Genomic DNA, 10975 nt, shown 5'->3' with positions numbered 1-10975 from the left:
TTGATAGATGCTTTCCACCTTTGGTGAATAAAGTCCGGCTATGAGTGAAAGATCTCCCCGTCGGGGAATCAAACCCCGGTCTTCTGCGTGACAAGCAGAGATACTGTCCACTATACTAACGAGGAATGTTCTAGCAGCAATCCTAGCACGTCAACGCTAGGTGGTGCCCTTCGAGGGGTTACAGGTCATATCCAGGATAGCATTTGGGTTCAGTATACAGTTGCTGTTACGAAAGTCCATGACGCTGCAGCTGTGACTTGATCCAGTGTAAAATCTCTCCGAGTCTCAGAAATCAACATGTGGTCCGTCGTTTTGAAGGTTTACAATTAAATATCAATATTTTATCTACGATGAAACGTGTAATTAGCTTTTCAGCAGTTTCTGTGGTGTAGTGGTCATCACGTTCGCTAATCTAGATAGAGTAAAAAGCACTTTCAGAAATATGGCAGTTGAATGTTGAGTCCTTTCAAGACATTTGTTGGATGAGCAAGACAATTGTTTGTTGAACATGGCTTTTGAATTGTATGGCTTTGGCTCTCCGTGTATTCAAATCGATGAGGCATTTTGTCCTGTGAACTGAAAGTTGTTAATAGCAGTTATGCTTCGGGTACTTCAATTCAACTTGGTAGCTTTGTCATGGATGTTATAATGATGACCTTACGAAAGTTCAGTTGCCATGATTCAGGTACGCGCTTATATGAAAGTGTTTCCAAGGGCCTCATGGTGGCATCCTCGTTCATGAGTAAATAGATGCTTTCCACCTTTGGTGAGTAAAGTCCGGCTGTTATTAAAAAATGTCACCGTCGGGGAATCAAACCCCGGTCTTTTGCGTGACAAGCAGAGATACTGTCCACGATACTAACGAGGAATGCTCCTGCAGCAATCCTAGCACGTCAACCCTAGGTGGCGCTCTTCGAGGGGTTACATGTCATATCCAGGATAGCATTTGGGTTCAGTATACAGTTGTTGTTACGAAAGTCCATGACGCTGCAGCTGTGACTGGATCCAGTGTAAAATCTCACCAGGTCTCAGAAATCAACATGTGGTTTGTCGTTTTGAAGGTTTACAATTTAATATCAATATTGCATCTACGCGCAAACATGTACTTAGCCTTTCAGCAGTTTCTGTATTTTAGTGGTCATCACGTTCACCTCACACGCGAAAAGCCCCTGGCTCAAAACCGAGCAGAAACACTCTTCTTTGATCCTGATCAACTTCAAAGAACTCAACCAAGAAAAGTTATCGGGAATCTAGATAGAGTAAAAAGCATTTTCAGAAATAGGGCAGTTGAATGTTGAGTCTTATCAAGACAATTGTTGGATGAGCAAGACAATTGTTTCTTGAGCATGGCTTTTGAATTGTACTGCTTTGGCTCTTTGAGAATTCCAATTGAAGACGCTTGTCGTCCTGTGAACAACTGAAGGTTGTTAATAGCAGTTATGCTTAGGGTACTTCAATTCTGCAACCAAGGACTTTCTTTTCGTTTCTACTCAAAATGTGTCTGGTCAAAATGGAAAATATAAAGGGATATCTTTCCTTGCCTGATTTTGTCTGTCAAAAGTGCAATCGTTGAGCGCATGGCCTTGGTCATTGATTGTAGTTATCCTTCAATGATGTGAAGCATGCACTTGGTAGCTTGTCATGGATGTTATAATGATGACCTTACGAAAGTTCAGTTTCCATGGTTCAGCTACGCGCTTATCTGAAAGTGTTTCCAAGGGCCTCTTGGTGGCATCCTCGTTCATGAGTAGATAGATGCTTTCCACCTTTGGTGAATAAAGTCCGGCTGTTATTGAAAAACCTCCCCGTGGGGGAATCGAACCCCGGTTTTCTGCGTGACAAGCAGAGATACTGTCCACTATACTAACGAGGAATGTTCTAGCAGCAATCCTTGCACGTCAACACTAGGTGGTGCCCTTCGAGGAGTTACAGGTCATATCCAGGATAGCATTTGGGTTCAGTATACAGTTGCTATTACGAAAGTCCATGACGCTGTAGCTGTGACTGGATCCAGTGTGAAATCTCTCCAAGTCTAAGAAATCAACATGTGGTTCGTCGTTTTGAAGGTTTACAATTTAATATCAATATTGCATCTACGCGCAAACATGTACTTAGCCTTTCAGCAGTTTCTGTATTGTAGTGGTCATCACGTTCACCTCACACGCGAAAAGCTCCCTGGCTCAAAACCGAGCAGAAACACTCTTCTTTGATCCTGATCAACTTCAAAGAACTCAACCAAGAAAAGTTATCGGGAATCTAGATAGAGTAAAAAGCACTTTCAGAAATATGGCAGTTGAATGTTGAGTCTTGTCAAGACAATTGTTGGATGAGCATAACAATTGTTTGTTGAGCATGGCTTTTGAATTATATGGCTTTGGCTCTCCGTGTTTTCAAATCGATGAGGCCTGTTATCCTGTGAACTGAAAGTTGTTAATAGCAGTTATGCTTAGGGTACTTCAATTCAACTTGGTAGCTTTGTCATGGATGTTATAATGATGACCGTACGAAAGTTCAGTTGCCATGGTTCAGGTACGCACTTATCTGAAAGTGTTTCCAAGGGCCTCTTGGTGGCATCCTCGTTTATGAGTTGATAGATGCTTTCCACTTTTGGTGAATAAAGTCTGGCTGTTATTGAAAAATCTCCCCGTCGGGGAATCGAACCCCGGTCTTCTGCGTGACAAGCAGAGATACTGTCCACTATACTAAAGAGGAATGCTCCTGCAGCAATCCTAGCACGTCAACCCTAGGTGGCGCTCTTCAAGGGGTTTCAGGTCATATCCAGGATAGCATTTGGGTTCAGTATACAGTTGTTGTTACGAAAGTCCATGACGCGGCAGCTGTGACTGGATCCAGTGTAAAATCTCTCCGAGTCTCAGAAATCAACATGTGGTCAATTGTTTTGAAGGTTTACAATTAAATATCAATATTTTATCTAAGATGAAACGTGTAATTAGCTTTTCAGCGGTTTCTGTAGTGTAGTGGTCATCACGTTCGCTAATCTAGATAGAGTAAAAAGCACTTTCAGAAATATGGCAGTTGAATGTTGAGTCCTTTCAAGACAATTGTTGGATGAGCAAGACAATTGTTTGTTGAACATGGCTTTTGAATTGTATGGCTTTGGCTCTCCGTGTATTCAAATCGATGAGGCATGTTGTCCTGTGAACTGAAAGTTGTTAATAGCAGTTATGCTTCGGGTACTTCAATTCAACTTGGTAGCTTTGTCATGGATGTTATAATGATGACCTTACGAAAGTTCAGTTGCCATGGTTCAGGTACGCGCTTATATGAAAGTGTTTCCAAGGGCCTCATGGTGGCATCCTCGTTCATGAGTAAATAGATGCTTTCCACCTTTGGTGAGTAAAGTCCGGCTGTTATTGAAAAATGTCACCATCGGGGAATCGAACCCCGGTCTTTTGCGTGACAAGCAGAGATACTGTCCACGATACTAACGAGGAATGCTCCTGCAGCAATCCTAGCACGTCAACCCTAGGTGGCGTTCTTCGAGGGGTTACATGTCATATCCAGGATAGCATTTGGGTTAAGTATACAGTTGCTGTTACGAAAGTCCATGACGCTGCAGCTGTGACTGGATCCAGTGTAAAATCTCTCCGAGTCTCAGAAATCAACATGTGGTCCGTCGTTTTGAAGGTTTACAATTAAATATCAACATTTTATCTACGCTGAAACCTGTACTAAGCTTTTCAGCAGTTTCTGTAGTGTAGTGGTCATCACGTTCGCCTAACACGCGAAAGGTCCCCGGCTCAAAACCGGGCAGAAACACTCTTCTTTGATCCTGATCAACTTCAAAGAACTCAACCAAGAAAAGTTATCGGGAATCTAGATAGAGTAAAAAGCATTTTCAGAAATAGGGCAGTTGAATGTTGAGTCTTTTCAAGACAATTGTTGGATGAGCAAGACGATTGTTTGCTGAGCATTGCTTTTGAATTGTACGGCTTTGGCTCTCCGTGTATTCAAATGAATGAGGCAGGTCGTCTTGTGAACAATTAAAGGTGGTTAATAGAAGTTATGCTTAGGGTACTTCAATTCAGCAAGCACTTGGTAGCTTTGTCATGGATGTTATAATGATGACCTTACGAAAGTTCAGTTGCCATGGTTCAGGTACGCGCTTATCTGAAAGTGTTTCCAAGGGCCTCTTGGTGGCATCCTCGTTTATGAGTTGATAGATGCTTTCCACTTTTGGTGAATAAAGTCCGGCTGTTATTGGAAATTCTCCCCGTCGGGGAATGGAACCCCGGTCTTCTGCGTGACAAGCAGAGATACTGTCCACTATACTAACGAGGAATGTTCTAGCAACAATCCTAGCACGTCAAGGCTAGGTGGTGCCCTTTGAGGAGTTACAGGTCATATCCAGGATAGCATTTGGGTTCAGTATACAGTTGCTGTTATGAAAGTCCATGACGCTGCAGCTGTGACTGGATCCAGTGTAAAATCTCTCCGGGTCTCAGAAATCAACATGTGGTTCGTCGTTTTGAAGGTTTACAATTTAATATCAATATTGCATCTACGCGCAAACATGTACTTAGCCTTTCAGCAGTTTCTGTAGTGTAGTGGTCATCACGTTCGCCTCACACGCGAAAGGTCCCCGCCTCAAAACCGGGCAGAAACACTCTTCTTTGATGCTGATCAACTTCAAAGAACTCACCAAGAAAGGTTATCGGGAATCTAGATAGAGTAAAAAGCACTTTCAGAAATATGGCAGTTGAATGTTGAGTCTTTTCAAGACAATTGTTGGATGAGCAAGACAATTGTTTCTTGAGCATGGCTTTTGAATTGTACTGCTTTGGCTCTTTGAGAATTCCAATTGAAGACGCTTGTCGTCCTGTGAACAACTGAAGGTTGTTAATAGCAGTTATGCTTAGGGTACTTCAATTCTGCAACCAAGGACTTTCTTTTCGTTTCTACTCAAAATGTGTCTGGTCAAAATGGAAAATATAAAGGGATATCTTTCCTTGCCTGATTTTGTCTGTCAAAAGTGCAATCGTTGAGCGCATGGCCTTGGTCATTGATTGTAGTTCTCCTTCAATGATTTGAAGCATGCACTTGGTAGCTTGTCATGGATGTTATAATGATGACCTTACGAAAGTTCAGTTTCCATGGTTCAGCTATGCGCTTATCTGAAAGTGTTTCCAAGGGCCTCTTGGTGGCATCCTCGTTCATGAGTAGATAGATGCTTTCCCCCTTTGGTGAATAAATTCCGGCTGTTATTGAAAAATCTCCCCGTGGGGTAATCGAACCCCGGTTTTCTGCGTGACAAGCAGAGATACTGTCCACTATACTAACGAGCAAAGTTCTAGCAGCAATCCTAGCACGTCAACGCTAGGTGGTGCCCTTCGAGGGGTTACAGGTCATATCCAGGATAGCATTTGGGTTCAGTATACAGTTGCTGTTACGAAAGTCCATGACGCTGCAGCTGTGACAGGATCCAGTGTAAAATCTCTCCGAGTCTCAGAAATCAACATGTGGTTTGTCGTTTTGAAGGTTTACAATTTAATATCAATATTGCATCTACTAGCAAACATGTACTTAGCCTTTCAGCAGTTTCTGTAGTGTAGTGGTCATCACGTTCGCCTAACACGCGAAAGCTCCCCGGCTCAAAACCGGGCAGAAACACTCTTCTTTGATCCTGATCAACTTCAAATAACTCAACCAATAAAGGTTATCCGGAATCTAGATAGAGTCAAAAGCACTTTCAGGAATATAGCAGTTGAATGTTGAGTCTTTTCAAGACAAATGTTGGATGAGCAAGACAATTGTTTGTTGAGCATGGCTTTTGAATTGTATGGCTTTGGCTCTCTGTGTATTCAAATCGATGAGGCATGTTGTCCTGTGAACTGAAAGTTGTTAATAGCAGTTATGCTTAGGGTACTTCAATTCAACTTGGTAGCTTTGTGATGGATGTTATAATAATGACCGTACGAAAGTTCAGTTGCGCGCTTATCTGAAAGTGTTTCCAATGGCCTCTTGGTGGCATCCTCGTTCATGAGTTGATAGATGCTTTCCACCTTGGGTGAATAAAGTCCGGCTGTTATTGAAATTTCTCCCCGTCGGTCAATTGAACCCCGGTCTTCTGCGTAACAAGCAGAGATACTGTCCACTATACTAACGAGGAATGTTCTAGCAGCAATACTAGCACGTCAACGCTAGGTGGTGCCCTTCGAGGGGTTACAGGTCATATCCAGGATAGCATTTGGGTTCAGTATACAGTTGCTGTTACGAAAGTCCATGACGCTGCAGCTGTGACTTGATCCAGTGTAAAATCTCTCCGAGTCTCAGAAATCAACATGTGGTCCGTCGTTTTGAAGGTTTACAATTAAATATCAATATTTTATCTACGATGAAACGTGTAATTAGCTTTTCAGCAGTTTCTGTGGTGTAGTGGTCATCACGTTCGCTAATCTAGATAGAGTAAAAAGCACTTTCAGAAATATGGCAGTTGAATGTTGAGTCCTTTCAAGACATTTGTTGGATGAGCAAGACAATTGTTTGTTGAACATGGCTTTTGAATTGTATGGCTTTGGCTCTCCGTGTATTCAAATCGATGAGGCATTTTGTCCTGTGAACTGAAAGTTGTTAATAGCAGTTATGCTTCGGGTACTTCAATTCAACTTGGTAGCTTTGTCATGGATGTTATAATGATGACCTTACGAAAGTTCAGTTGCCATGATTCAGGTACGCGCTTATATGAAAGTGTTTCCAAGGGCCTCATGGTGGCATCCTCGTTCATGAGTAAATAGATGCTTTCCACCTTTGGTGAGTAAAGTCCGGCTGTTATTAAAAAATGTCACCGTCGGGGAATCGAACCCCGGTCTTTTGCGTGACAAGCAGAGATACTGTCCACGATACTAACGAGGAATGCTCCTGCAGCAATCCTAGCACGTCAACCCTAGGTGGCGCTCTTCGAGGGGTTACATGTCATATCCAGGATAGCATTTGGGTTCAGTATACAGTTGTTGTTACGAAAGTCCATGACGCTGCAGCTGTGACTTGATCCAGTGTAAAATATCTCCGAGTCTCAGAAATCAACATGTGGTCCGTCGTTTTGAAGGTTTACAATTAAATATCAATGTTGCATCTATGCGCAAACGTGTACTTAGCTTTTCAGCAGTTTATGTAGTGTAGTGGTCATCACGTTTGCCTCACACGCGAAAGGTCCCCAGCTCAAAACCGGGCAGAAACACTCTTCTTTGATCCTGATCAACTTCAAAGAACTCAACCAAGAAAGGTTATCGGGAATCTAGATAGAGTAAAAAGCACTTTCAGAAATATGGCAGTTGAATGTTGAGTCTTTTCAAGACAACTGTTGGATGAGCAAGACGATTGTTTGCTGAGCATTGCTTTTGATTGTACGGCTTTGGCTCTCCGTGTATTCAAATCGATGAGGCATGTCATCCCATGAACAAATGAAGGTTGTTAATAGCAGTTATGCTTAGAGTACTTTAATTCTGCAAGCACTTGGTAGCTATGACATGGATGTTATAATGATGACCGTACGAAAGTTCAGTTGCCAGGGTTCAGGTTAGCTCTCATCCGAAAGTGTTTCCAAGGGCCTCTTGGTGACATCCTTGTTCATGAGTCGATTGATGCTTGTCTCCTTTGGTGAATAAAGAACGGCTGTTATTGGAAATTCTCCCTGTCGGTGAATCGAACCCCGGTCTTCTGCGTGACAAGCAGAGATACTGTCCACTATACTAACGAGGAATGTTTTAGTAGCAATCCTAGCACGTCAACCCTATGTGGTGCCCTTCGAGGGGTTACAGGTCATATCCAGGATAGCATTTGGGTTCAGTATACAGTTGCTGTTACGAAAGTCCATGACGCTGCAGCTGTGACTGGATTAAATACTACAGTATTCAGTCTTAAAACTTTTTTTTTGCTATCTTCTATTATACTTTTGTTATTATTTTATGGCTAAAGATGTTACCCATATGCTTTTCTGTCTGTCTGTTCATGTAATAGAAAAGTTGTTACCTAGTCATTACAAATCCCAATGAATGTAAACATGAAATAAAGTGAGTTCACTCACATTGACAGGGCAATACATAATGAATCTTCCTGCCCACCTGCCTCTCTGTTTGTTTGTTTGTCTGCGTGTCTGATCATGTAATATAACATGTGTTACCTATACAAATCCTGGTTAACGTGAATGAATGAAATGAATAATTCTGCTAGTATAACAGTATGATGAGTTTTGCACTTCTTAATACATATTTTGCATTGTGTTTTACTGTGTGCAGGAGATAATGAAGAAAACCATATTCTTCCCAGGAGAGATGAGTGTCCTTCAGGAAGGGTCCATCTGGCCACCTGCGACAGGACCCTTCAGAGGAGGGTATGAGAATAAAAAAAATCATTCCCTTCAGGACAAGTCTGCCCCTCAGAAGCATGAGCATGTGAGGATAAATGCTCTCACTGAGGTCCTTCAGAGGGGAGGGGATGTATCCAACTGACTCGAGGTGATGGGGGAGTACGTGCTACAGTTCGGAAAATATAAGGGGAAACTGTACAGGTGGCTCCTTGAGAATGACGTCGGCTACACCCTCTACCTGATGGACAAGGTGGACGAGGAGGAGAGAGGTGGGACCTTCATCCCCCAAGGGCCTAGCAAGGACAGCCTGCTGTTGTTTCTGGACTACGCCAGAAGCTTCCAGGAAATTCAGGATCTGAGGAAGTACCTGTGCTCCAGGAAGCCTGCCCCACCAGTGGCGTCAGAGGGGGAACATACTGTCGGCTTTGGAGCCAGGGCCAAAGACACCTGTAAGCAGATCTGGGATAGCAGGGCTGATGGTTATGCTGCCTTTGTTTTAGGAGTGAAGTGCATCACTAACAGCAAGATGTACAACCTTCAGGCAGCAGAGGGCTGAGTCCTGTCCACCACCTGCTGAAGGCTGCATTGCATCAGATACCTCCACTCTGACATCCAGCACTCCAGGTCAGCTCACAGTAATATGCAAATACTGCTTTAAGGTGAACATGACATTGACATAATAAATGTTATTGTTTAATCTCCTAGTGATGGAGGAGGACAAGGAGCTGTAGAGGGGGATGTTGAATCTGTCTCCTTCAAAATTCTACAACTTCTTAAATGCTGCTTCTTAATTTCGATGTGTATACGTCACTTGCCTGTTTGTATCTCATCATCCCAGATTCATCACCACATAATATGGCCCCTGTGGAAGCGCAGGGAGACACTGTCCTCGATGAAAGTATGGATATCTGAGTCACTGTATTATAGCAGTCATAGAGCTTTATTCAATTTTATCTGATGTAACTATGATGTTTTACTTTGTTTTACAGCTCTGACTTGCCCAGTGCCTCCTTTCCCCTTAGCTCTGACTTGCCCAGGGATGTATATCTACTGCCCCTCCAGAGTCTTCTCCTTATATAATGCACAGGGCATGGAGAAGGAGATGACGTGGCCGGAGTTCCAGCAGTCGGACTTCTATGATGCTGAAAGGGACAGATGGATTGCAGACAAAAGGAAGCCCTAACCTACCCTCACATACACACATGCATGCGCCACTTCCTGGGTCTACTAAGTTTCATATTAACATACAAACTAAGACGTTTTGCCTGCAACAAAAATGAGACCCCTAAACTATCAGCCTTTTCACCGTCCTGACATTCCTGCCGATAACAAAACCGTTTTGGTTAATGCCCTCAAAAAACTCAATTCATAATAAAGAATAATAATCATTTCAGGGATTTCTATAGGTCCTCCACTCCAAACTTGTCGGTGCTGGGGCCTGCACTAGAATGTTATATACTATACTAGAATAAATATAATTATTGCACTACAATAAATAAAAAAACAAATACCAAGTAATAGGGTATAAATCACTAAAATGAGAATAGAATGCAGAATAGTAACCATACAATAACATGAGGTGAAAAACATTTCAGATAATGGATGGTGGTGATATCAAATAAATCTATAACAAAACAATACACTATCTTCTTCTAAATTATAATATTACATATGAAGGTGCAATACAACATATCATATAGTCCAAAAATACAAAGAATATAATATGGTTCAATTCTTTTTTAGGATCTGATTGTTCTCTCTGTATTGTGTTTTCAGTATTTTTTATATATCTGTAGTTATATTTATATTATTTCCTATATTTGATGTTTCAGCTGTTTTTGAATAAATTATCTTGAATGCATCACTGTGACTGTCTTTACTTGATAGAGGAAGTAATAGTGATAGAAAGAAGAATTAAGCACACTCATATGCTCTATGTAAACATCTGTACAATCAACATATTTCAAACATGTTTATAAGTAAAAATACAAAAAGATTATATAAAACATTATTATTACTAATATTAAGATATCATTATTTGTGTTATTATTGTTATGATTGCTATATATTAAGGTTAAAATAACTTATAAGAAGCAGCAAGAAAGAATAATTCATTTCTAACTCCAAATATCTGTTTCAACTCTAAATGTAAACGTTTGAAAAGATAAATGTAGTATTTGTGTATAATGAGCAACATTTTGAAACCGAATGTGGGGATTTTTGTTTGGATCAGGTGGGATTCGAACCGTCGTTCTTTTGAAGAGGCTTCTGGCCAATAGAAAGTCTTCTATGGGTATACACGGCTTACCTTCGCATGTGAGGCAAAGGTGATGACCACTACACTACAGAAACTGCTGAAAAGCTAAGTACACGTTTGCGCGTAGATGCACATTGATATTTAATTGTAAACCTTCAAAACGACGGACCACATGTTGATTTCTGAGACTCTGAGAGATTTCACACTGGATCCAGTCACAGCTGCAGCGTCATGGACTTTCGTAACAGCAACTGTATACTTAACCCAAATGCTATCCTGGATTTGACATGTAACCCCTCGAAGAGCGCCACCTAGGGTTGACGTGCTGTAGTAAGTAGAACTGCTGCAATGAAAAGAGTCAAATAATGACAGCCCTTTTGCCATGTGTAATG

At 41.6% G+C, this 10975-nt stretch overlaps 1 protein-coding gene across 8 annotated transcripts; it reads left to right on the top strand.

Annotated features, from left to right (window-relative positions):
* Nucleotides 1-8469: 8469 nt before the first annotated feature.
* Nucleotides 8470-10001, top strand: LOC307022986 (uncharacterized protein). Of its 8 annotated transcripts, XR_013803547.1 has the most exons (4): nt 8470-8775; nt 8868-8950; nt 9165-9224; nt 9316-10001. XR_013803547.1 is itself a non-coding variant. In XM_079655941.1 (3 exons), exons 1-2 carry the CDS (start codon nt 8478-8480, stop codon nt 8933-8935), a joined length of 366 nt encoding a protein of 121 aa, XP_079512067.1. In that variant the 5' UTR covers nt 8470-8477; the 3' UTR covers nt 8936-8950; nt 9165-10001. The 8 variants fall into 8 exon arrangements, 3 of the variants coding, with proteins under 3 accessions (XP_079512067.1, XP_079512066.1, XP_079512065.1); XR_013803548.1 differs by having other exon boundaries at nt 8470-8950; nt 9316-9997; XM_079655941.1 differs by having other exon boundaries at nt 9165-10001.
* The last annotated feature ends 974 nt before the right edge of the window (nt 10002-10975 follow it).

The sequence above is a fragment of the Notothenia rossii genome, assembly GCF_949606895.1.
Source record: "Notothenia rossii genome assembly, chromosome: 10".
Taxonomy (NCBI): Eukaryota; Metazoa; Chordata; class Actinopteri; order Perciformes; family Nototheniidae; genus Notothenia; species Notothenia rossii.
The sequence above is the reverse complement of the archived record's forward strand: the minus strand, read 5'-3'. Positions and strand labels throughout refer to the sequence as shown.